At 37.0% G+C, this 27954-nt stretch overlaps 1 protein-coding gene across 1 annotated transcript in view; it reads left to right on the top strand.

Moving 5' to 3' along the window:
- ADAMTS19 (ADAM metallopeptidase with thrombospondin type 1 motif 19) overlaps window positions 1-27954 on the top strand; it is a gene marked incomplete at its 5' end in the record, with an annotated part of 287542 nt that overhangs the window by 192415 nt on the left and 67173 nt on the right. Inside the window, one exon of the mRNA XM_081232610.1 lies at window positions 4973-5053. Coding sequence (XP_081088736.1) covers window positions 4973-5053 — 81 coding nt within the window. The remainder of the gene's footprint in view (window positions 1-4972; window positions 5054-27954) is intronic.

Below are 27954 nucleotides of genomic sequence, written 5' to 3' on the forward strand. Positions count from 1 at the left end.
CTTACAACAATCTGTCTTCCTTGAAACTCTCTGCTAGTTTAACATTGCTTACAGGGAAGAGACTAGAATTCTTAACTTGGACCATAGGGCCCTGTATGTTGTTGTTCCTACTTGTCTCTCTGGTATCATCTCACACCAAGGTCACTTTCCTTCTCTAAGCTGCAGCCACCAGATCTGTTACAGATGCTCAAACTGACCATGCTCCCTCTAACACCTTGCATTTAAAAATATTGTTCTGTTAGCTTCCCCTTAGCTTTGCCTGGTGAATTCCTAGATGTCATTTAGATCTCAGTTCAAATGTCACTTCTTCAATGAAGTGTTCCCTGAACAACCTCTATCTCCTATCACCAACTAGTTTAGTGATTCTTACCATATTTCTATCTGTACAGTTCAGTTGTATGGTAATTTTCTAATTTTACACCCTTTGATCTTTCCTGCTAGACTTTAAAGATCAGTGAGGAAAAGTATCATGGCTACTGTCGTTCAATACCCTATTCCCAATGACCAGTATAGTGTGTGATCCATTAACATTTGTTAATTTAATTAATAATGAAACATTACATTGTTACGACTTTAAAAAATACAAATCTGTATGAGTCCTTAATTATATCGTGGGCTTCATTTTCTTGTGACTTTAGGAATGTGGTATTCATTTCTCTTGAGACAATTTTATCCTTGTAGTTTATGGACTTCCTAAAATTTCTTGAAGGAATTGTAGCCTTATTTGGTCCAGTTGGCCATGCACACTGTATATATTGTATGAGTAACATGTGCAGACACATGTGGATGTTTTCAATCCCTGTGCTCTATTTAGAGTTTGCTAAATCATTTTTGTTGGAGCTAGAAAATCAACTTAAGAAGAGAATTCTTTTTCCTTAGTACATTTATCATGTCTTTCGTTGTAACTTGCCTGGCCAGGGGATAATTTTTTAAGGGATTTTTTAAGGTAAGTTGTGTATTTGGCCACTTGTGCAACTATATAGTTATCAATCTACATTTAGAAGAAGGTGGGCATAAAATCTGTTATTCCTAGTACAAGAGATGATGATACTAATCCTGTACAAGGAACACATGCTTTTAGGATTTTTATTTGTATGTTTGCCACAGCAATAAGAGAGTCATAGTGTCATGTATTCTACCCTGTGAAATAGTAGCAGCAGGCCATAGCTGGAATCAGACAGATCTGAGTTCAAACCTTGCATCAGCTAATTACTAACAAGGAAGTCTTGGAAAAGGCAGGATTTTTTTTCTCTACCTTTATTTTCCAATCTATTAAATATCTACCTTGGATGGTATCATTATGGCTAAATGAAATAATTTACATAAATTATCTATAATTGTGACTAGCACATAGCAGTTGTTCAAAATGTGGCATTTATCATTAATACTACCGAGAAGATAATGATTACTTTGGGCGTTTTAAGATGGCTGATTAAGAATGGGATCTCTGGTTATAAAATAGGATCTTCCTATGTACAAAGCAAACTGTCCAATGTGAGGATCAGATTTATGACCTTGACATCACAGGCTTTATTTCAACTTCTGAGCTCAGCAGTAGCCACTCGTATATTCACTTCTTTTAAAAATGTGCATTCTCAATTGTGCTAAATGGCTTATTTACAGAAAAATATCTAGAGCCTCAGTCTTTGGCTATCCCTCTTCAAATGTCTTTGCTTAATATTTTTCTTCCTCTCTTTCTTCTTTAAACTTAGTCTAACTCACCTGTCCTCCAAGCCTTTTCAATTGAATAATAGAGAATTGCTCTATATTATATATTGCTCTATATTGCTCTGTACTATCTATAGTATATAGATATAACTATAAACTTATACGTAACTGTTGTCAGATACCTCTGGGTTTACTGCTAAACTCAAACAGGAATTTACAGTTACTACCTCTCCTCTACTTTCCTCTATCTACTCTTCTTTTTCAACATCCTGAAACTTATCATCTTCTCCAAACACATTACTAAATTTATTTGCTCAGAGATGAACAGTTACCTCTTGATTGTGACATCCAATGGACTCTCCTTGGTCACCTTTCTCTTTGATGTCTGTACAGCTTTTTGCACCAACAATTCTTTTTAAAATATTCTAATTCATAAGATCCTACTACATCAAAATAGCCAGATCTCTACCTCTCATGATCATTCCTTCTCTGTATTCTTTCCTAATTTTTTTTTCAGTTTCTCTGTTAAAAACCATAGGGCTTCCCTGGTGGCACAATGGTTAAGAATCTGCCTGCCAATGCAGGAAACATGGGTTTGAGCCCTGGTCCAGGAAGATCCCACATGCTGCAGAGCAGCTAAGCCCATGCACCACAACTACTGAGCCTGCACTCTAGGGCCCGCGAGCCACAACTACTGAGCCTGCGTGCCTAGAGTCCATGCTCTGCAACAAGAGAAGCCACCACAGTGAGAAGCCCACACACCACAACAAAGAGTGGCCCCCACTCGCTACAACTAGAGAAAGCCCGCACACCGCAATGAAGACCCAATGCAGCCAAAAATAAATTAATTAATTTAAAAAAAAAAAAAATATAACTGTCACCGAGGTTGAATCCTTGACTTCTCCTGTCTCTCAGTTTTCTCCGTTAACTCCCATGGCTTAAATTACTGCCTCACAAAGGTACTTCAACAGGCTGACCTTTCCCTGGAGTTCCAGAAGTTCCAGAGTTCTTACTGGATATTTTTACTAGTGTATTATACTGTTTTGTTAAAAACAAATTGCAAGCCAAACATCAGATTATTGCCCAAACTTGACTTCCATGTTCCTATAAATGATGGCTGCATTTGCACATAAGTAATAATGAAGAATTGTGTTCAATGTTTATTTTCCCACTTTCTATTGGTTCTCAAATTCAGAATTTGTTTTCTTTACTATGCCTTCTGGTTTTTCTACCTTAGCCTCTAGCACTCCTGGATTTTTACATTAGCCTCCTGACACTGTTATCTACAGCTATATCGCTGGGCATCTTGCATGCTGCTGTCAGATAAAGCCTCTCCAAACCAGTATCTAACTACCACATTCCTTGCCGTAGAATGTTCAGTAGCTTCAAATGGATAAATTCAGTGTCCTGGGCATGCATTTAAACTCTCCTAATATAGCCAAATTCTTACACCTTCTCATTCTGTCAGAATTATTATATTTATGTGGTCCTAAAAATACCACTTACTATGTTACTTTTCTTTACATTCAGTGAACTCATTCTTTTTCTGTATGTAGTTGACTCTTAAATAACAAAGGTTTGAACTGCATGGGTCCACTTATATGTGGATTTTTTTAAATAGTAAATACTATATTACTACACGACCTGCAGTTGTTCAAATCTACGGACGTGGAACCACGGATACAGAGGGTTCACTATTTATTATACTCAGATTTTTTACTGCCCTTAACCTCTGCATTGTTCAAGAGTCACTTGTATATCCAAATTCTATCCATTCTTCAAAGAGTTAATCTGTTTGCTTCTTTATGAAGCTTTCCTTGACTATATGAAATGTTCTCTCCTCTGAATCATTGTGACTCCTGCTGATGCCAGTGTTTCTCAAACATAAGTAATGTATATAACCACTTAAAAGAAAAAAAGGAAAAAAATCCCACTTCTGTGAGTTAAAATAGCAGCAAAACTTTTGAGTATTGATGTGATCAGAGAAGGGGGACAGTTGAAACAACATTGATTTACATTCTTCAGCAGGGAATTAAACATTATTTTGAATATGACCTTTTTAACATAAATTTGGAAGTTTTATTTAACTCATTTTTATGTAAGATATTTGTGCCTTGACTTTCTAATTCAATTATAAGCTCATTGAGTACACAGACCTTCTTACCTTACTTCAATATACCAATAGACAGTAAACATTTGTTTCCATTTTCATTGCTGCATATTGTGTTCATGTAACAAAGTGGAAGTGTTTGTATGATTTGGTATTACTAAAAATGGTTAAATTGAGTAAGTAGTATTTGCTAATGGGAATGTTGATTTGAAAAGCACAGACCTCTAATCCCAGGCACTGCCACCAGGTGGGGTGTCTGTTACCTTTTGGTAAACACCAAATAATTGTCAACAGTTTCGGGAATTTGAATTATTGATCAACAGGAGACAACTCTGGGATTAGCTGTTATACCTTTTTAACGTAGCTTTGAAATTAGACTTTTATCAGGGCTGTATGTAGCTACCCAGAAGTACTAAGAAGACTATTAAATGTTATTTTACTATAATTTTAAAGCATAACTATTCAGCCAAAAGTTGGCATCTGCTGTCTTTTCTGCACCAAATGAAGTCTTGATTTTGACTTTTTATGCACACTTTCTCTTCTATCCAGCTTTATCTTACCGTCTTATTTCACTTCAAGCATTACATTCCTAACCACTGCTGAAGAATATTTCCTAAGAAACACCTAATTGAATCTTGCTCCTAGCCGTCTGACACCTTCCAGGGTGACACCCGATTGCTTGGTGTGGCCCTACACTTCTCTCCAGCCCCAGATTCAAAACCCTTGGTTAATCTTCCAGAGAGGGCTTGGTCTCTCTTGTCTTATACTCAACTACTTCAGGGACCAGACATCCGCCATCTGTATGCTCTCCAGCTGTGTTTGCTCCTTCCCCCCATTTTCTAACTTAAAGGAGTTCCATGAGCAGAACTTAAGGTTATTTGCTCTGTTCCAAGATTCACTGTGTTTCTAACCAGGCTGTCCCATTGTGCTTTTTTTCTCACCTCATAATTCATAAGCTGTCAGGGAGCTTTACAGTCACCTACTTGCTCTTGATAGCATTGTATTCTCAACGTTTTTCCAAGAAACTTCTCCACTTGAACTTATGACAGCTTTTATACATAATTTTTTTCTTTACATAGGTATTGAAGTATCACAGCAAAAGCCAAAACCAAAAGAGAAATAGGGCAAGTCAATGAAGAAAAGAGGAATTACAAAAAACTCAAGATGTATTTCACGTTTTATTGATTCTTACAGGTTATGTAGAAGTGTTGGTGATACCTGCTGGAGCAAGAAGAATCAAAATTGTGGAGGAAAAGCCGGCACACAGCTACTTAGGTAACCTGTGTTACAGACACAGAGCCCATGCAAGTCCGAGCTTAGCTGCCCTGCCCTGAGAGTGCTCTTATGACCAAGACGTCAGTGTGTTTCTAGTTACATGTTTGAAATTCCCAGGAAGCACCTCTTGTCATATCAAGTAGGAATTTTTTCCTTCCCTCCCAGGGGCTTCCCAGGAGCAAAAGCAATCTGGTTGTCTCTGTGTTTGGTGGGGGTGGGTGTTATAAATTCCTTCCGCATATTAGTCCATGTTAGGAAACAAACACTCATTGGGGGATTTGGGTATGTTTTATTTCATATATATATATATATATATATATATATATATATATATATATATATATATATGTATATATATATATATATATTTAATACATTTATTTCATATATGCATGAACATAAATGTATACATATTCATGTTTACTGCATGTGCAAATGCATACATCAATGTGTGTGTATATATATAATGATTGCTCTATAACTTGGAAATCTTGTGGATTCTTAAAAAAATTTCTATGTACTAAAAGGACTTCCCCTTTTAATGGAAGACAGTGCTGTCTTTTGCATCACTTCAGGTGTACTCATCTATGAAGAAAGTATTTTTTTTTAAATTTTTAATAGAAAAAGTTGACTTGCAATATTATGTAGTTTCAGGTATACTGCATAGTGCTTTGACATGTGCATACATTATGAAATGGTCACCACCATAAGTCTAGTAACCATCTGTTCCCAAACGAAGTTATTACAATGTTATTGACCATATTCCTTTTGCTGTATATGACAGGACCTTGACTTGCTAATTTCATTACTGGAGGTTTTTACCTCTTCCTACCCTTCACCTATTTCATGTACCCCCCGCCCTCTCCCTCTGGCAGTCACCCCTTTGTATCTAAGAGTTTCTTTTTATTTTGTTTGTTTTTCTTGTCTGACTGCTATGGCTAGGACTTGCAATACTATGTGGAATGAAAGTGGTGAGAGTGGGCATCTTTATCTTGTTCCTGATCCTAGAGGAAATGCTTTCACCTATTCACCATTGAGTATGATGTTGGCTGTGGTTTTGTCATATCTGGCCTTTATTACGTTGAGGTATATTCCCTCTATACCCACTTCATTGAAAGTTTTTTTTATCATGAATGTTGAATTTCATAAAAAGCTTTTTCTGCACCTATTGAGATGATTATATGATTTTTATTCCTCAGTTTGTTTACATGATGTATCACATTGATTTGTGGATATTGAACCATCCTTGCAACTCTGGGATAAACCTCACTTAATCATGGTGTAATATCCTTTTAATGTATTGTTGAATTTGATTTTCTAATATTTCGTTGAGGAGTTTTGGATCTATATTCATCAGGGATATTGGCCTGTAATTTTCTTTTTTTCTGGTATCTCTGTCTAGTTTTGGTATCAAGGCAATTCTGGCCTCACAGAATGAATTTTAAACTGTTCCTTTCTCTTCAATTTTGGGGAATAGTTTGAGAAGAATAGACATTAACTCTTCTTTAAATGTTTGGTAGATTCACCTGTGGAGCTGTCTGGTCCTTGACTTTTGTTTATTGGGAGTATTTTGATTACCGAATCAATTTCATTACTGGTAATTGGTATTTCATACTTTCTATTTCTTCCTGATTCAGTCTCGGGATGTTGCACATTTCCAGGAATTTATTCATTGCTTATAGGTTGTCCAATTTATTGATGTATAATTATTCATAGTAATCTCTTATGATCCTCTGTATTTCTCTGGTGTTAATTGTAACTTTCTTTTCATTTATGATTTTATTTAATTGGGCCCTTGAGAAAGTATTTTTAAATTTTTAAGTAGTGATTCTGGAAAAAAATTCTATCAGCTATTTTAATTAGGCCAGTTAATGATTTTTAAATATATGAAAGAAAATATTATGTTGTCAAAATACATATTGCTTATAAATTAATATTTCAAACTAATTAAGTCATATAAAATGATCTTTCATAGTCATGGCATCCACAGATAGAAGTATGTAATGTGATATGCTGGAAAAAGAGTAAATATTATCCCAGAATTTAAACATTGTATTTATATTATTTTTTTTAATTTTTATATCTTTATTTTATATTGGAGTATATTTGATTTACAATATTGTATTAGATTTAGGTGTACAGCAAAGTGATTCAGTTATACATAAACATATATCTATTCTTTTTCAGATTCTTTTCCTATTTAGGTTATTACAGAATATCGAGTAGAGTTCCCTATACTATACAGTAGGTCCTTGTTGATTCCTATTTTATATATAGTAGTGTGTATATGTTAATCCCAACCTCCTAATTTACACCCTCCCCCTTTTTTCCCTTTGGTAACCATAAGTTTGTTTTCTAAGTCTGTGAGTCTGTTTCTGTTTTGTAAGTAAATTCATTTGTATCATTTGTTTAGATTCCTCATGTAAGTGATATGGTATTTGTCTTTCTCTGACTTCACTTAGTATGATAATCTCTAGGTCCATCTATGTTGCTGCACATAGAATTATTTTATTCATTTTTATGGCTGAGTAATATTCCATTATATATATGTACCAGCATCTTCTTTATCCATTCATCTGTTCATGGACATGTACACTGCTCCCATAGCTTCACTATTGTAAACAGTACTGCAATAAATATTTAGGGTGCATGTATCTTTTCGAATTAAGGTTTTCTCCAGATATATGCCTAGGAGTGGGATTGCTGGATTATATGGTAGCTCTATTTTTAGTTTTTTGAGGAACCTCCATAGTGTTCTCCATAGTGGCTGTATGAATTTACATTCCCACCAACAGTGTAGAAAAAGGTTCCCTTTTCTTCACACCCTCTCCAGCATTTATTGTTTGTAAGCTTTTTGATGATGGACCATTCTGACTGGTGTGAGGTGATACCTCATTGTAGTTTTGACTTGCATTTCTTTAATAATTAGTGACGTTAAGCATCTTTTCATGTGCTTTTGACCATCTGTATGTCTTCTTTGGAGAAATGTCTATTTAAATCTTTGGCCCATTTTTGGATTGGGTTGTTTATTTTTTACATATTGAGTTGCATGAACTGTTTGTATATTTTGGAGATTAATCCCTTGTCAGTTGCATCATTTGCAAACATTTTCTCCCATTCTGTGGGTTGTCTTTTCCTCTTGTTTATGGTTTCCTTTGTTGTGCAAAAGCTTTTAAGTTTAATTAGGTCCTGTTTGCTTATTTTTGTTTTTATTTTCATTACTCTAGGAGGTGGATCCAAAAAGATATTGCTGCAATTTATGACAAAGTGTATTCTGCCTATGTTTTCCTCTAAGAATTTTATAATATGCAGTCTTACATATAAGTCTTTAATCCATTTTGACTTTATTTTTGTATTATGGTGTTAGAGAATGTTCTAATTTCATTCTTTTACATGTAGCTGTACAGTTTTCCCAGCACCACTTATTGAAGAGACTGTCTTTTCTCCATTATATATTCTTGCCCCCTTTGTCATAAATTAATTGACCATAGGTGTGTGGGTTTATTTCTGGGTTTTCTATCCTGTTCCATTTGTCTATATTTCTGTGTTTGTGCCATACAAAACTGTTACTGTAGCTTTGTAGTATAGTCAGAAGTCAGGTAGCCTGAGTCCTCTAGCTCCATTTTCCTTTCTCAAGATTGCTTTGGCTATTTGGGGAATCTTGTGTTTCCACACAAATTTTTAAATTTTTTGTTCTACTTCTGTGAAAAATGTAACTGGGAATTTGATAGGGATTACATTGAATCTGTAGATTGCCTTGGGTAATATAGTCATTTTGACAATATTGATTCTTCCAATCAAGGAACAGGGTATATCTTTCCATCTGTTTGCCTCATCTTCAGTTTCATTCATCAAAGTCTTTTAGTTTTCAGAGTACAGGTCTTTCGCCTCCTTAGGTAGGTTTATTCCTATGTATTTTTTTCTTTTTGATGTGATGGTAAATGGCACTGTTTCCTTAATTTCTCTTCCCGATCTTTCATTATTATTGTATAGAAATGCAACAGAAATCTGTGTATTAATTTGGCATCCTGCAACTTTACCAAATTCATTGATGAGCTCTAGAAGGTTTCTGGTAGCATCTTTAGAATTTTCTATCTATGGTACCATATCATCTGCAGACAGTGACAATTTTACTTCTTTTCCAATTTGGATTTCTTTTACTCTTTTTTCCCTCTGATTGCCATGGGTAGGACTTCCAAAACTATGTTGAATAAAAGTGACAGGAGCACACATCCTTGTCTTGTTCCTGATCTTAGAGGAAATACTTTCAGCTTTTCACCATAGAGTATGATGTTAGCTGTGGGTTTGTCATATATGGCTTTTATTATGTTGAGGAATGTTCCCTCTATGCCCACCTGCTGGAGAGTTTTTATCATAAATGGGTGTTGAACTTTGTCAAAAGATTTTTCTGCACCTATTGAGATGCTCATATGGTTTTTATTCTTCAATTTGTTAATGTCGTGTATCCTACTGATTGATTTGTGGAGACTGAAAACTCCTTGCATACCTGGGATAATCCCACTTAATCATGGTGTATGATCCTTTTAAGGTATTGTTGGATTCGTTTTGCTAGTATTTTTCTGTCTATGTTCATCAATCATATTGATCTTTAATTTTCTTTTTTTGTGGTATTTTTGTCTGGTTTTGGTATCAGGGTGATGGTGGCCTCATAGAGTGAGTTTGTGAGTATTCCTTTCTCTGCAACTTTTTGGAATAGTTTTAGAACAATGATTGTTAACTCTTCTCTAAATCTTTGATAGAATTTACCTGTAGAGCCAGCAAAAGTCCTGGACTTTTGTTTGTTGGGAATTTTTTTTTATTAGTTTCTGCTTTATAACAAAGTGAATCAGTCATACATATACATCTGTTCCCACATCTCTTCCCTCTTGCGTCTCCCTCCCTCCTATCCTCCCCATCCCACCCCTCCAGGTGGTCAAAAAGCACCGAGCTGATCTCCCTGTGCTATGCAGCTGCTTCCCACTATCTATCTACCTTACGTTTGGTACTGTATATATGTCCAAGCCTCTCTTTTGCTTTGTCACAGCTTACCCTTCCCCCTCCCCATATCCTCAAGTCCACTCTCAAGTAGGTCTGTGTCTTTATTCCTGTTTTACCCCAAGGTTCTTAATGACATTTTTTTTTCTTAAATTCCATATATATGTGTTAGCATACGGTATTTGTCTTTCTCTTTCTGACTTACTTCACTCTGTATGACAGACTCTAGGTCTATCCACCTCATTACAAATAGCTCAGTTTCGTTTCTTTTTATGGCTGAGTAATACTCCATTGTATATATGTGCCACATCTTCTCTATCCATTCATCCGATGACGGACACTTAGGTTGTTTCCATCTCTGGGCTATTGTGAATAGAGCTGCAATGAACATTTTGGTACATGTCTCTTTTTGAATTATGGTTTTCTCAGGGTATATGCCCAGTAGTGGGATTGCTGGGTCATATGGTAGTTCTATTTTTAGTGTTTTAAGGAAACTCCATACCGTTCTCCATAGTGGCTGTACCAATTCACATTCCCACCAGCAGTGCAAGAATGTTCCCTTTTCTCCACACCCTCTCCAGCATTTATTGTTTCTAGATTTCTTGATGATGGCCATTCTGACTGGAGTGAGATGATATCTCATTGTAGTTTTGATTTGCATTTCTCTAATAATTAATCATGTTGAGCATCCTTTCATGTGTTTGTTGGCAGTCTGTATATCTTCTTTGGAGAAATGCCTATTTAAGTCTTCTGCCCATTTTTGGATTGGGTTGTTTGTTTTTTTGTTATTGAGCTGCATGAGCTGCTTATAAATTTTGGAGATTAATCCTTTGTCCGTTGCTTCATTTGCAAATATTTTCTCCCATTCTGAGGGTTGTCTTTTGGTCTTGTTTATGGTTTCCTTTGCTGTGCAAAAGCTTTGAAGTTTCATTAGGTCCCATTTGTTTATCTTTGTCTTTATTTCCATTTCTGTAGGAGGTGGGTCCAAAAGGATCTTGCTGTGATTTATGTCATAGAGTGTTCTGCCTATGTTTTCCTCTAAGAGTTTGATAGTTTCTGGCCTTACATTTAGGTCTTTAATCCATTTTGAGCTTATTTTTGTGTATGGTGTTAGGGAATGATCTAATCTCATACTTTTACATGTAGCTGTCCAGTTTTCCCAGCACCACTTATTGAAGAGGCTGTCCTTTCTCCACTGTACATTCCTGCCTCCTTTATCAAAGATAAGGTGACCCTATGTGCATGGGTTTATCTCTGGGCTTTCTATCCTGTTCCATTGATCTTTCTGTTTTTGTGCCAGTACCACACTGTCTTGATTACTGTAGCTTCGTAGTATAGTCTGAAGTCAGGGAGCCTGATACTTCCAGCTCCGTTTTTCGTTCTCAAGATTGCTTTGGCTATTCGGGGTCTTTTGTTTTTCCAAACAAATTTTGAAATTTTTTGTTCTAGTTCTGTGAAAAATGCCAGTGGTAGTTTGATAGGGATTGCATTGAATCTGTAGATTGCTTTGGGTAGTAGAGTCATTTTCACAATACTGATTCTTCCAAACCAAGAACATGGTATATCTCTCCATCTATTTGTATCATCTTTAATTTCTTTCATCAGTGTCTTATAATTTTCTGCATACAGGTCTTTTGTCTCCTTAGGTAGGTTTATTCCTAGATATTTTATTCTTTTTGTTGCAGTGGTAAATGGGAATGTTTTCTTGATTTCACTTTCAGATTTTTCATCATTAGTGTACAGGAATGCCAGAGATTTCTGTGCATTCATTTTGTATCCTGCTACTTTACCAAATTCATTGATTAGCTCTAGTAGTTTTCTGGTAGCATCATTAGGATTCTCTATGTATAGTACCATGTCATCTGCAAACAGCTTTACTTCTCCTTTTCCAATTTGGATTCCTTTTATTTCCTTTTCTTCTCTGATTGCTGTGGCTAAAACTTCCAAAACTAAGTTGAATAAGAGTGTTGAGAGTGGGCAGCCTTGTCTTGTTCCTGATCTTAGTGGAAATGGTTTCAGTTTTTCACCATTGAGGATGATGTTGGCTGTGGGTTTGTCATATATGGCCTTTATTATGTTGAGGAAAATTCCCTCTATGCCTACTTTCTGCAGGGTTTTTAATCATAAATGGGTGTTGAAATTTGTCGAAAGCTTTCTCTGCATCTATTGAGGTGATCATATGGTTTTTCTCCTTCAATTTGTTAATATGTTGTATCACGTTGATTGATTTGCATATATTGAAGAAGCCTTGCATTTCTGGAATAAACCCTACTTGATCATGGTGTATCATCCTTTTAATGTGCTGTTGGATTCTGTTTGCTAGTATTTTGTTGAGGATTTTTGCATCTATGTTCATCAGTGATATTGGCCTGTAGTTTTCTTTCTTTGTGACATCCTTGCCTGGTTTTGGTATCAAGGTGATGGTGGCCTCATAGAATGAGTTTCAGAGTGCTCCTCCCTCTGCTATATTTTGGAAGAGTTTGAGAAGGATAGGTGTTAGCTCTTCTCTAAATGTTTGATAGAATTGGCCTGTGAAACCATCTGGTCCTGGGCTTTTGTTTGTTGGAAGATTTTTAATCACAGTTTCAATTTCAGTGCTTGTGATTGGTCTATTCATATTTTCTATTTGTTCCTGATTCAGTCTTGGCATATTGTGCATTTCTAAGAATTTGTCCATACCATCCAGGTTGTCCATTTTATTGGCATAGAGTTTCTTGTAGTAATCTCTCATAACCTTTTGTATTTCTGCAGTGTCAGTTGTTACTTCTCCTTTTTCATTTCTAATTCTATTGATTTGAGTCTTCTCCCTTTTTTTCTTGATGAGTCTGTCTAATGGTTTATCAATTTTGTTTATCTTCTCAAAGAACCAGCTTTTAGTTTTATTGATCTTTGCTATTGTTTCCTTCATTTCTTTTTCATTTATTTCTGATCTAATCTTTATGATTTCTTTCCTTCTGCTAACTTTGGGGTTTTTTTGTTCTTCTTTCTCTAATTGCTTTAGGTGCAGGATCAGGTTTTTTATTCAAGATGTTTCCTGTTTCTTAAGGTGGGATTGTATTGCTATAAACTTCCCCCTTAGAACTGCTTTTGCTGTGTCCCATAGGTTTTGGGTTGTTGTGTCTCCATTGTCATTTGTTTCTAGGTATTTTTTGATTTCCTCTTTGATTTCTTCAGTGATCACTTCGTTAAGTAGTGTATTGTTTAGCCTCCATGTGTTTGTATTTTTTACAGATCTTTTCCTGTAATTGATGTCTAGTCTCATAGTATCATGGTTGGAAAAGATACTTGATACAATTTCAATTTTCTTAAATTTACCAAGGCTTGATTTGTGACCCAAGATATGATCTATCCTGGAGAATGTTCCATGAGCACTTGGGAAAAATGTGTATTCTGTTGTTTTTGGATGGAATGTCCTATAAATATCAATTAAGTCCATCTTGTTTAATGTATCATTTAAAGCTTGTGTGTCCTTATTTATTTTCATTTTGGATGATCTGTCCATTGGTGAAAGTGGGGTGTTAAAGTCCCCTACTATGAGTGTATTACTGTCGATTTCCCCTTTTATGGCTGTTAGTATTTGCCTTATGTATTGAGGTGCTCCTGTGTTGGGTGCATAAATATTTACAATTGTTATATCTTCTTCTTGGATCGATCCCTTGATCATTATGTAGTGTCCTTCTTTGTCTCTTCTAATAGTCTTTATTTTAAAGTCTATTTTGTCTGATACAAGAATTGCTTCTCCAGGTTTCTTTTTATTTCCATTTGCATGGAATATCTTTTTCCATCCCCTTACTTTCAATCTGTATGTGTCTCTAGGTCTGAAGTGGGTCTCTTGTAGACAGCATATATATGGGTCTTGTTTTTGTATCCATTCAGCCACTCTGTGTCTTTTGGTGGGAGCATTTAGTCCATTTACATTTAAGGTAATTATTGATATGTATGTTCCTATTCCCATTTCCTTAATTGCTTTGGGTTCGTTATTGTAGGTCTTTTCCTTCTGTTGTGTTTCTTGCCTAGAGAAGTTCCTTTAGCATTTGTTGTAAAGCTGGTTTGGTGGTGCTGAGCTCTCTCAGCTTTTGCTTGTCTGTAAACGTTTTAATTTCTCCATCAAATCTGAATGAGTTCCTTGCTGGGTAGAGTAATCTTGGTTGCAGGTTTTTCACCTTCATCACTTTAATTATGTCCTGCCACTCCCTTCTGGCTTGTAGAGTTTCTGCTGAAAGATCAGCTGTTAACCTGATGGGGATTCCCTTGTGTGTTATTTGTTGTTTTTCCCTTGCTGCTTTTAATATGATTTCTTTGTGTTTAATTTTTGATAGTTTGATTAATATGTGTCTTGGTGTATTTCTCCTTGGATTTATTCTGTATGGGACTCTCTGTGCCTCCTGGACTTGATTAACTATTTCCTTTCCTATATTAGGGAAGTTTTCAACTATAATCTCTTCAAATATTTTCTCAGTCCCTTTCTTTTTCTCTTCTTCTTCTGGAACCCCTATAATTCGAATGTTGGTGCGTTTAATGTTGTCCCAGAGGTCTCTGAGACTGTCCTCTGTTCTTTTCATTCTTTTTTCTTTATTTTGCTCTGCAGCAGTTATTTCCACTATTTTATCTTCCACCTCACTTATCCTTTCTTCTGCCTCCGTTATTCTGCTATTGATTCCATCTAGAGTATTTTTCATTTCATTTATTGTGTTTTTAATCGATGCTTGATTCATCTTTAGTTCTTCTAGGTCCTTGTTAACTGTTTCTTGCATTTTGTCTCTTCTATTTCCAAGATTTTGGATCTTGGAAATAGAATCTTGGATCATATTTACTGTCATTATTCTGAATTCTTTTTCAGGTAGACTGCCTATTACCTCTTCATTTGTTAGGTCTGGTGGGTTTTTATCTTGCTCCTTCACCTGCTGTGTGTTTTTCTGTCTTCTCCTTTTGCTTATGTTACTGTGTTTGGGGTCTCCTTTTTGCAGGCTGCAGATTCATAGTTCCTGTTGTTTTTGGTGTCTGTCCCCAGTGGCTAAGGTTGTTTCAGTAGGTTGTGTAGGCTTCCTGGTGGGGGGGACTAGTGCCTGTGTTCTGGTGGTTGAGGCTCGATCTTGTCTTTCTGGTGGACAGGTCCACGTCTGGTGTTGTGTTTTGGGGTGCCTGTGGCCTTATTATGTTTTTAGGCAGCCTCTCTGCTAATGGGTGACGTTGTGTTCCTGTCTTGCTAGTTCCTTGGCACAGGGTGACCAGCACTGTAGCTTGCTGGTCGTTAACTGAAGCTGGGTGCTGGTGTTGAGATGGAGATCTCTGGGAGATTTTCGCCGCTTGATATTATGTGGAGCTGGGAGGTCTCTTGTGGACCCGTGTCCTGAAGTTGGCTCTCCCACTTCAGAGGCACAGCACTGACTCCTGGCTGCAGCACCAAGAGCCTTTCATCTACCCGGCTCAGAATAAAAGGGAGAAAAAGTAGAAAGAAAGAATTAGAAGAAGAAAGAAAGAGAGAGAGAAAGAAAGGAAGGAAGAAAGAAAGAAAGGAGGGAGGGAGGAAGGACGGAAAGAAAGAAAGAGAGAAAGAAAGGAAGGAGGGAGGGAGGAAGGAAAGAAAAAGAGTGAAAGGAAGAAGGGAAGCAGGGAGGAAGGAAAGAAAGAAAGAAAGACAGGAGGGAGGGAGGGAGGAAGGAATGAAAGAAAGGAAGAAAGAAAAAAGAAAGAAAGGAAGAAGGAAAGAAAGACAGGAGGGAGGGAGGGAGGAAAGAAAGAGAGAAAGAAAGAAAGGAGGGGTGGAGGGAGGAAGGGAAGGTAGGAAAAAAGGAAAGAGAGAAGATAAAGTAAAATAGAATAAAGTATAAAATATAGTAGCGTTATTAAAATAAAAAGTAATTATTGAAAAAAAACGGACAGATAGAACCCTGGGACATATGGTGGAAGCACAGCTATACAGAGAAAATCTCACACAGAAGCATACCCATACACATTCACAAAAAGAGAACAGGGGGGAAAAAATCGAAAATCTTGCTCTCAAAGTCCACCTCCTCAATTTGGGATAATTCGTTGTAAAAAGAGGAAAAGGGGAAAAAGTCTGAAATCTTGCTCTCAAAGTCCACCTCCTTAATTTGGGATAATTCGTTGAAAAAAGAGGAAAAGGGGAAAAAATCTTAAATCTTGTCCTCAAAGTCCACCTCCTCAATTTGGGATGGTTCGCTGTCCATTCATGCACTCCACAGACGCAGGGCACATGGAGCGGACCGTAGAGCTTTAATCCGCTGCCTCCGAGGCTGCACAGAGAGATTTCCCTGTCTCTTCTCTGCTCCAGCTCCCAGGTCTCAGCCTTGTACCTGGCCCCGCCTCTGCGCGTAGGTCTCCGGAGGGCGTCCATTCTTCGCTCAGACAGGACGGGTTTAAAGGAGCCGCTGATTCGGGGGCTCTGGCTCACTCAGGCCGAGGGGAGGGAGGGGCACGCAGTGCGGGGCGGGCCTGCGGCGGCAGAGGCCGGCGTGACGTTGCACCAGCCCGAGGCGCTCCGTGCGCTTTCCCGGTGAAGCCGTCCCTGGGTCCCGGGACCCCGGCAGTGGCGGGCTGCACAGGCTCTCCGGAAGGGGGGTTGGACAGTGACCTGCGCTCGCACACAGGCCTTGTGGCGGCGGCAGCAGCAGCCCCAGCGTCCCACGCCCGTCTCCGGGATCCGCGCCTTTAGCTGCGGCTCCCGCCCTTCTCTGGAGCTTCTTTAAGCAGCGCTCTTAATGCCCTCTCCTCGCACACCAGGAAACAAAAGGGAAGAAAAAGTCTCTTGCCTCTTCGGTAGCTCCAGACTTTTCCCCCGGACTCCCTCCAGGCTAGCCGTGGTGCACTAACCCCTTCAGGCTCTCTTCCTGCCTCCAGCCCCAGTCCTCTCCCTGCGCTCCGACTGAAACCCGATACCCGAGCCTCAGCTCCTAGCCCCCCCCACCCCGGCGGCCGAGCAGACAAGCCCCTCAGGCTTGTGTGTGCCTGAGGGCACCGATCCTCTGTGCCGGAATCTCTCCGCTTTGCCCTCCACACCCCTGTTGCTGCGCTCTCCTCCGCTACTCCGAAGCTTTCCCCCTCCGCCACCCGCAGTCTCCGCCCGCGAAGGGGCTTCTAGTGTGTGGAAACCTTTCCTCCTTCACGGCTCCCTCCCACTGGTGCAGGTCCCGTCCCTATCCTTTTGTCTCTGTTTATTCTTTTCTCTTTTGCCCTACCCAGGTATGTGGGGAGTTTCTTGCCTTTTCGGGGGTCTGAGGTCTTCTGTCAGCGTTCAGTAGGTGTTCTATAGGAGTTGTTCCACATGTAGATGAATTTCTGATGTATCTGTGGGGAGGCAGGTGATCTCCGCGTCTTACTCTTCCGCCATCTTCCTCCATCCCTTTGTTGGGAATTTTTAAATCACAGTTTCAATTTCAGTACTTGTGATTGGTCTGTTCATATTTTCTATTTCTTCCTGGTTCAATCTTGGGAGATTGTACCTTTCTAAGAATTTGTCCATTTCTTCTAGGTTGTCCATTTTATTGGCAATTACTTGCTTATAGTAGTCTCTTATGATCCTTTTTATTTCTGTGGTTTCGTAACTTTTCCTTTTTCATTTCTAGTTTTATTGATTTGGGCTTTCCTCCTTTTGTCTTGATGAGTCTGCCTAAAGGTTTATCAATTTTGTTTATCTTTTCAATGAACCAACTTTTAGTTTCATTGATCTTTTCTACTGTTTTCTTCATCTCTATTCCATTTACTTCCACTCTGATCTTTATGATTTCTTTCCTTCTACTAACTTTGGGTTTTGTTTGTTCTTCCTTCTCCAGTTGCTTTAGGTGTAAGGTTAGGTTGTTTGTCATTTTTCTTGTTACCTGAGGTAAGATTGTATTGTTATAAACTTCCCTCTTAGAACTGCTTTTGCCACATCCCATAGGTTTTGTTTCGTCATGTTTTCATTTTCATTTGTCTCTAGGTATTTCTTGATTTCCTCTTTGATTTCTTCAGTGATCGATTAATTATTTAGTAACATATTGTTTAGCCTCCATGTGTTTGTGTTTTTTTGCAGAATTTTTCTTGCAGTTGATTTCTAATCTCATAGTGTTGTTTTTAGAAAAGATGCTTAATATGATATCAGTTTTTTTAAATTTATTGAGACTTGCTTTATGGCCCAGCATATGATCTATCCTGGGGAATGTTCCATGTGCATGTGAAAAGAATGTGTATTCTGCTGCTTTTGGATAAAATGTTCTATCAATATTAATTAAGTCCATCAGGTCTAATGTGTTCTTTAAGGCCCGTGTGTCCTTATTCATTTTCTGTCTGGAAGATCTGTGCCCTGATGTAAGTGGGGTCTTATAGTCCCCCACTATGATTGTCTTACTGTTGATTTCTCCTTTTATGGCTATTAACATTTGCCTTATATATTGAGTTGCTTCTGTGTTGGGTGCATATATATTTACAATTGTTATATCTTTTTCTTGGATTGATCCCTTGATCATTATGTAGTGTCCTTCTTTGTCTCATCTAACAGCCTTTATTTTAAAGTCTCTTTTGTCTGACATGAGTATTACCACTCCAGCTTTCTTTTGATTTTCGTTTGCATGGAATACCTTTTTCCATCTCACTTTCAATCTGTATGTGTCCCTAGATCTGAGGTGGGTCTCTTGTAGACAGCATATATATGAATCTTCTTTTCATATCCATTCATCCACTCTATGTCTTTTGGTTGGAGCATTTAATCCATTTACATTTAAGGTAATTATCAATATGTATGTTCTTGCCATTTTGTTAATTGCTTTGGATTTGTTTTTGTAGGTCTTTTTTCTTCCATTCCTCTTTTTTTAATTTCTCTTGTTATTTGATGACTATCTTTAGTGTTGTGTTTGGATTCCTTTTTCTTTTTTTATGTGTATAGCTATTGTAGATATTTGGTTTATGCTTACCATGAGCTTTTGATATAACAGTCTGTATATAGACAAGATTGTCTTATGTTGCTGGTCTCACTTGCAAATGCATTACTAATATCCTGCATTGATACTTTCCTCACAGTTGCTGGTTTTGATATCATATTTGTGTGTGGATGATTTTCTACCTTTACTCTATGTTTGCCTTTACCTGTGAGCTTTCCCATTTGTGTTTTCCTTCTTTCTAGTTGTGGCCTTTTCTTTTCTGCCTAGAGGAATTCCTTTAGTATTTGCTGTAAAGCTGGTTTGGTTGTGCTAAATTCTCTTAGCTTTTACTTGTTTGGAAATCTTTTGATTTCTCCATTGAATCTGAATGAGAGCCTTGCTGGGTAGAGTATTCTTGGTTGCAGATTTTTCCTTTTCATCACTTTAAATATATCATGCTACTCCCTTCTGTCCTGAAGAATTTTTGCTGAAAAATCAGCTGATAACTTTATGGGGATTCCCTTGTATTTTATTTGTTGCTCTTCAAGTGTTGCTTTTAATATTTTCTCTTTGTCTTTAATTTTTATCAATTTAATATGTGTCTCAGTGTGTTCCTCCTTGGGTTTATCCTGTATGGAACTCTGCACTTCTTGGACTTGGGTGACTGTTCCCTTTCCCATGTTAAGGAAGTTTCAGCTATTGTCTCTTCAAATATTTTCTCAGGTCCTTTCTCTCTCTTGTCTCCTTCTGGGACCCACATAATGTAAATGTTGGTGTATTTCATGTTGTCCCAGAGGTCTCTTAGGCTGTCTTCACTTCTTTTCATTCTTTTTTCTTTATTCTGTTCCATGGCAGTGATTTCCACCATTCTGTCTTCCAGCTCACTTATCCGTTCTTCTGCCTCATTTATTCTGCTATCGATTCCTTCTAGTGTGTTTTTCATGTCAGTTATTATATTGTTCATTTCTGTTTGTTTATTCTTTATGTCTTCTAGCTCTTTGTTAAACATTTCTTGTATCTTCTCAGTCTGTGCCTCCATTCCTTTTCCGAGATCTTGGATCATCTTTACTATCATTACTCTGTATTATTTTTTGGGTAGATTGCCTATCTCCAGTTCACTTCATTGTTCTTCTGGGGTTTTATCTTGTTCTTTTGTCTGGAACATATTCCTTTGTTGTCTCCTTTTGTCTAACTTTCTGTGATTGCCATTTCTGTTCCGTAGGCTGAAGAGTTGTAGTTCCTCTTGCTTCTCGTGTCTGCCCCCATCTCGCTGGGATTTCTTCTTTGTCTTTAGACGTAGAATATCTTTTTTGGTAGATTCCCATCATTCTTGTCAATGGTTATTCAACAGTTTATTGTGACTTTGGTGTTTTCTTGAGAGGACTTGCATTCTAGTTCTTCTACTCAACCATCTTGTCTCCAACATAAAAATCTGTTTATTGAAAAATTAGCCTCATTAACAGGTCTTCCACAAGGTCACTCTTAATGATGTCCTTTATTCATTTAACTGCCTTAATCAGCACTCACTGCTTCAGCAAAATTCAGCTATACACATAGGCTATAATTCCCAGGCTCCTATGAAAGAAATTCAGCTTCAGTTTCTGTCCACTGCAGGTGTGTAGCTGTTTAAGCCAGTGTTAAATTTACACTGTTCTGTCTCCTCCCCAGGTGATAAGGAAGGGGGATGTGAAGGCCAGCATCCTTAAAATTCTGTGGCTGCCTCTCTGCATTCAACAGATCAAAAGCCATAAACACTGTATTTATATTATCTTTAAAGAAAGCCTTTATGTCTTTTTTATCCTTCTTAACAAAATTATTTCCTCCTTATTCTTTCTCAAATCAGAAATAATGTCCCAGTAGGGAAACACTTTGTACATGAAAAAATAACCCAGTATTGTTACATGATTGTTTCTGCTCTGTAAAATTAAAAATGGTCTATACTTCGATCAAATCATTTTTCACATTAGGGTTTTCTTTCTAGGAGTAGGAAAATTTGAGGAAAGGGACAATACAAGAAATTTATTTATTTATTTATTTGTTTGTTTTTTGGCTATGTTGGGTTTTCGTTGCTGTGCACAGGCTTTCACTAGTTGCGGCTAGTGGGGGCTACTCTTCGTTGCATTGCACAAGGTTCTCATTGTTGTGGCTTTTCTTGTTGCAGAGCACGGGCTTTAGGTGCACGGGTTTCACTAGTTGTGGCACGTGGGTTCAGTAGTTGTGTCTCGTGGGCTCTAGAGCGCAGGCTTAGTAGTTATGGTGCACGGGCTTAGTTGCTCCATGGCATGTGGGATCTTCCTGGGCCAGGGACTGAACCCATGTCCCCTGCATTGGCAGGTGGATTCTTAACCACTGCACCACCAGGGAAACCCAAGAAATTTTTTATCATGTGACACACTCATTAGTCGGTCATTATTAATATATAAATTTTATCTTTTTACCTGCTGTGGTTTTTAAATGCAAGTAAATCATCCCATATATCCAAATTCAGATTAATACCCATTTTTGGAGATGCTTTGTAAAATTGAGACAGTTTTAATACATTCATTTAATAGTAGACAACTGGCAATTACATTTGGGAATATGTTTTCTTTTTTCCAAGATGGAAAGGAATATAGGTGTCTCAAATGGAGTTTTCTCAAATTCTACAAAACTCCACATTGTGCTCTGATTTTTAATACCCTAGCAAATGTGGCTAAATACACCTACCATTTTTACAAATTTGACAGCTCCATGCTCCCTCTAATTCCTTACTAACCAGGGTCTTCAACCAATCCTGTCTCGTTTTTGTCTCTCCTTGACAATAACTACGTTTGTCAAGGACAACAAATGCCCTCTTTTGTTGGACTCTCAATCTCTACATGGTTTCACAGTGTTCCCATACAGTGGAGCTCAAGCCTGGACCCTGCTCTCTGCTCTGCTCTGCTCTCTCCCTAGGGAATCACATTTGGCTCCTTTGCTTTACATTTTTGTTTGATGTAAATTATCAGATTCTCATATGTGCCTCAGAAATAATGACTAAATCAAAAACTTTATTTTTATCTGTGCTGAAACCTCTTCTTAGTTTTCCCCACTATAGTAAATGTCACTGTATTAGTGTCCTATGACTGTAGTGACGATTACCACAAAGCTGGTGGTATAAAACAACAGGAATGTATTATCCCACAGTTCTGGAGGCCATAATCAGTTTTACTGGACCAGAAATTAAGGTGTCTGCAAAGCTGTGCTCTCTCTGGAGTCCCTAGGGTGTCATCCATTCCTGGCCTCTTCCAGATTCTGGTGGCTACCAACATTCTTTTGCTTGTGACCACAACACTTCAACATCTGCCTCCCTAGTATCATTGCCTTCTCTTCTTTTTCTGTGTTCAGACCACTCTCTTCCTACCTCTTATAGGCTACATATGATTTCACTTTAGGCCCACTTGGGTAATCCAGGATAATCCCCCCATCTCAAGATCCTTAATTTAATTATATTTGCAAAGGTATTTATTTGCCATATAAGATAGCATTCATATGTTCCAGGGATTCAGATGTGGGTGTCTTTATTCCCCTTCAAAACTTTTTTGTACACTGTGGTAGAATACACGTAACATGATATTTACCATCTTAACTATATTAAGTGTACAGTTTGATAGCATTGAGTACGTTCACTTTGGTGCTCAACCACCACCATCCTTCTTCAGAACTCTTTTCATCTTGTAAAACTGAAACTCTGCACCCATTAATAGCAACTCGCCATTCCCCCCTCCTCCCATCCTCTGGTAATCTCCATTAGTCTTCTATATCCATGAATTTGACCACTCTGCATACCTCATGTATATGGAATCATACAGTAACTTTCCTTTTATGATTGACATATCTCTTATAATAATGTCCTCAAGATGTATCCATACTGTAGCATATGTCAGCATTCCCTTCCTTTTAAAGGCTGAATAGTATTCCAGTGTATGTGTATAACACCTTTTGCTTATCTGTTCATTCATCCATGGATCCTTAAGTTGCTTCCACATTGTAGCTATTGTGAATAATGCTGCTATGAATATGGGTGTACAAATATCTCTTCAACACCTGGATTTTCATTCTCTTGAGTATATACCTAGAAGTAGAATTACTGGATGATAGACTAATTTTATTTTTTTTATTTTTATTTTTTTTTTTTCGGTACGCGGGCCCCTCACTGTTGTGGCCTCTCCCGTTGCGGAGGACTAATTTTATTTTTAATTTTTTGAGGAACTGTGTAACATTTTCCACAGTTGCTGTACCATTTTCCATTCCTACCAACAGGGTGCAAGGATTCCAGTTTCTCTATATCCTCACCGACACTTGTTTTCTGTTTATTTTGAATGTAGCCATCCTAATGGCTATGAGGTGATATCTCATTATGGATTTGATGTGCATTTCTCTAGTGATTAGTGATATTGAGCATCTTTTCATGTGCTTGTTGGTTTTGTATAACTTCTTTGGAGAAATATCTCTTCAGGTCCTTTGCCCATTTTTAAATTAGGTCCTTTGCCCATTTTTTAATTAGGTTGTTTGGTTTTTTTGTTCATGAGTTTTTAGGAGTTCTTTATATATTCTGGATTCTAATCCCTCATCAGATTGACTTTCAAATATTTTGTCCCATTCTGTAGGTTTTTACTCTGTTAGTAATGTCTTTTAATCTACAAAAGTTTTAAGTTTTCATGAAATTTGTCTATTTTTCTTTTATAATCTGTGCCTTTGGTGCAGTGTCCAAGAACTCATTGTCAAATTCAATGTTGTGGAGCTTTTGCATATTATTTTCTTCTAAGAGTTTTATAGTTTTAGGTCTGACATTTAGATCTTTGATCCATTTGGAGTTAAATTTTATATGTGGTATTAGTTAAGGGTCCAACTTCAGTTTTCTACATGTGGATACTCAGTTTTCCCAGGACTACTGGTTGAAAGACTGTCCTTTCTCCATTGAATGATCTTGGCACCCATGTCGAAAATCATTTGGCCATATTTGTGAAGGTTTATTTCTGGGATCTCTGTCCTATTCCCTTGGTTTATATGTCTGTTTTCATGCCAGTAGCACAGGGTTTTGATTACTGTAGCTTTCTAGTAAGTTTTGAAACCAGGGAGTGTGAGTCTCCAGCTTTGTTCCTGTTTTTCAAGATTGTTTTGGCTATTCATCGTCTCCTGAGATTCCCTATAAATTTTAAGATAGGTTTTTTTTTTCATTTCTGCACAAAAGGCCATTGGAATTTTGATAGGGATTCCATTCAATTTGTAGGGCACTTTGGATAATATTGACATCTTAACAATATTAACTCTTCCAATTCATGAACCTGGAATGTATCTCCATTTATTTACATCTTCTTTAATTTCTTTCAGAAATGTTATGTGGTTTTCATTGTATAAGTCTTTCACCTCCTTTGTTAATTCCTAAGTATTTAACTCTTTTTGATGCTGTGCTATTGTAAATAGAAATGTTTTCTTAATTTCCTTTGCAGATAGTTCATTATTAGTGTATAGAAGTTGAATTGCTTTTTGAGTGTTGACTTTATGTCCTGCTACTTTGCTGAATTTATTTATTAGTTCTACTGGGCTTTTTGTAAAACCTTTATTGTTTTCTACATATAAGACCATATCATCTGCAAACAAAAATAATTTTATTTCTTCCTTTCTGATTTAGATGTCTTTTGTGCTCCTGAATTTGGTTTGCTAGTATTTTGTTGAGGATTTTGCATCATTGTTCATAAGGGAAATTGATCTGTAGTTTTCTTTTTTTGTAATGTCTTAGTCTAGGTTTGATATCTGGAAAATGCTGGCCTCATAGAATGAGTTAGGAAGTATTCCCTCCACTTTAATTATTTTTAAAATTTAAGGATTTGTGTTAGATCTTTAAATGTTTGGTAGAGTTTACCAGTGAAGCCGTAAGGTCCAGTGCTTTTCTTTGGGGGGATATTTTTTATTACTGATTCAGTCTCCTTAGTAGTTATAGGTATACTTATAGGATTTCTGTTGCTTTGTGATTCAGACTTGGTAGGCTTTGTGTTTCTAAAAATTTATTCATTTCATTTAGATTTTCCAGTGTGTTAGCATACAATTGTTCATAGTACTTTCTTATGATCCTTTTTATTTCTTTAGCATCAGTTGTAATGTCCCCACTTTCATTTCTGTCTTTTTTTTTAGGTGTCTTTTTTTCATTCTTTTTTATCCAGATAGCTAAAGGTTTGTCCACTTTGTTGATCTTTTCAAAGAACTAACTTCTAGCTTTGTTGATTTTCTCTATTTTATATTTCATTTATGTCTGCTTTAATCTTTATTATTATTCTTCTTGTAGCTTTGGGTTTAGTTTGTTCTTTTTCCAGTTTCTGAGGTTGTAAAGTTAGGTTGTTAATTTGGGATGTTTCTTCTTTTTCAATGTAAGTGTTTATAGCTATAAATCCCAACCTACCCCCCACCCATAGCACTGCTTTCACTGTGTCCTGTAAGTTTTGGTACATTGTGTTTTCATTTCATTTGTCTCAAGACATTTTCTAATTTACCTTGTGATTTCTTCTTTGATCCATTGGTTGTTTGAGTGTGTAGTTTCATTTCCACAGATTTGTGAATTTTCCAATTTGCCTTCTGTTACTGTTTGCGAACTTCATCTCACTGTGGTCAGAGAAGATACTTTGTATGATATCTATCTTTTAGGGCATGGATATCTTGGTGGGGGGCGGTCCATTATTCATCCTACCACAGTCACTAATTTCTATGCAGTAGTTTACACCAAAACTAGGAGTTCTTTTTGATAACTCTCTTTACCATTCTAATACAGTACATCAGCAAGTCCTCTCAGTTATTCAAATGTATCACCTTTCCTCCATGTCAACTGTGACCCCTACCCAGGCCACTCCCTATTACATGGTCCTGCTTTATTACCTTTATAGAGCTTATCGCTGTTTGAATTGTCTTATCTGTTTACATGCATGCTTTATATTTTCTATCTCCATTGTTAATTCAGGGATCATTTTGCTTAGAGCCATATCTGCAGTAACTAAAACAGAGTCTGTCACACAGGAATTAATAAAGGATTTTTCAGTGAAATTTAATTAAGAAAAGATGATTCACACTTGTATAGTGATTAGCATGGGTCAGTGCATTAAATATATTTGTTAAATAAGTCCTCACATCAACTTTATGAAGTAGGAACTTCTAATTTCCCAGTTTTTAAAATCAGAGAATAGAGGAACAGAGAATAAATTTGTTTCCCATGGCCACAAATCTTAAAAAGTTATGATCCTGGATTTAAACCCAAGAAGTGTGGCCACAGTAGCTGATTCATACTGTCTTTTCTTTTATTTTTTTCTTTTTTATCATTGGCTTCTATGCAACACTTGTGATTTTAAAGTACATGTCACATATGAAGAAATTTTCTTTGAACTTCTCCCAAATTCCCCCTTTTTCCCCATTTCTTAACTAATGTGATCAATTGTTGTACAGAATTAATGGAAGGGAATACAAATCTTAAATGACTATTTTTTTTCTTCAGTTAGTACCTCCAAGTTTGCCAGACCCCATTTTCTTTCCCTGGTGCAAATCTTTAAACATAGATCTTCAATCACTTTTTCTTGTTAAAAGAGCATTCAATTTAAAAAGGAAATTATATATCTGTGTTAAGTGCCTGGCCTTATTATTGTCACTTTTCCTTGTGCTTAACATCAGGCCTCAGTTACTAGGGTCTTTTACTTGTGTAAGGAAATGGCATTAGTGCTTCTAAACATCCTGAATACTACTTGAGATTAAATCATTATTGAAAATATTAATATGTTACCATGTTTATTCAAGAACATACTAAGTTTCCTTACTTGCTTAACTGAGGAAAAAACAATTCTCCTGATGGAAAGGTTCAAGAATGAAGACAAGGAGATCAGTTGCATGATTTTATCAAGAGAACAGGAATAAGAAAAACCCAAGTGCTTCTACAGACATTGAAGAAGTTAGCTGATGAAACTTGTTAGAAAATCGCTGTGAGTACTGATAGAAGAGAAAAATTCAAGGATTCTGGCTTAACTTGACAAATAATAATGGAATTTACTGAGATAAGGCACGTGGATAAGGGTCAAGTTTGAAAAAAAATTTTTTTAAAGAAATGATAGAGTATTAAGATCCTAGATTTCAAATCTAAAATCCTAGATTTCAAGCTTGTGATATGTGTTCTCTGCCTAAAGAATAGCAGAGAATAAATATCATAAATCACATTTCCTAAAAGCTCTTTCAGGCATTGGAAGGAAGTCAAAGTCATTGAAAATCTTCATCTGAAATAGCTTTAGCAAAAAGAATGAAAAATAAATCATTTCTTGGCAAACTGGTCATTCTTTAATGAAGTAACTTATCTACATCAAACTAGATGTTATCTCACAGAAGACATTTAATACCCTCCCAGTACAGTTATTCTTTTTCATTACTCTCTCTATGAGTTGTATTCCCATTTGCAATTATTATATGCTTTTCTGAAGATCATGGCTTTATTAATTTGTTAATAATTTATCCAAAAGTATAAAATGGAGAGTAGTTCAGGTAGGTCATCTATTTACAAAACCATTATAGCTTATGATTTTTAAAAATCTAAATGAGGTTGTATGGGTCAACTTAACCTTGCCTGCAGCTTTGCATGTAACCCACTGTGGGAAGAATTCCCAATGAAAACATTTTAAAATGTTGAACAAAATACAAAAGGAGAAAAAAAGAACACTTTTTATATTTACTCTGAACAGGAAAGAAGTTAAGGATTCCTCACATGTCAAAAACAAAGTGAGAACATGAAGCCAGAATATTAGGCTAACCGAAGCCCCACTTGATGACCAGTTTAGACCTTGAGAGCCAAGGGGAACTGGGCAGAAAATAAAGCCTAAGACCTTTACGAAGTGGAGACTCAAGACCCCTATGTAAAGCGGGACCCCAAAGAACCTACGAGCTCAGTGTGAGAAGGCATAGTCGTACATGTGTTGCATTTGCACCATAAAAGGCGAAAGACAGAAAATGTGTCTGTATTAACTTTGGCACTAGGTGGGGGTAGAAAATCCACTTCCCTGAGAATCTTCA

Source organism: Mesoplodon bidens (genome assembly GCF_964165515.1).
Source record: "Mesoplodon bidens genome assembly, chromosome: 4".
NCBI classification, from domain to species: domain Eukaryota; kingdom Metazoa; phylum Chordata; class Mammalia; order Artiodactyla; family Ziphiidae; genus Mesoplodon; species Mesoplodon bidens.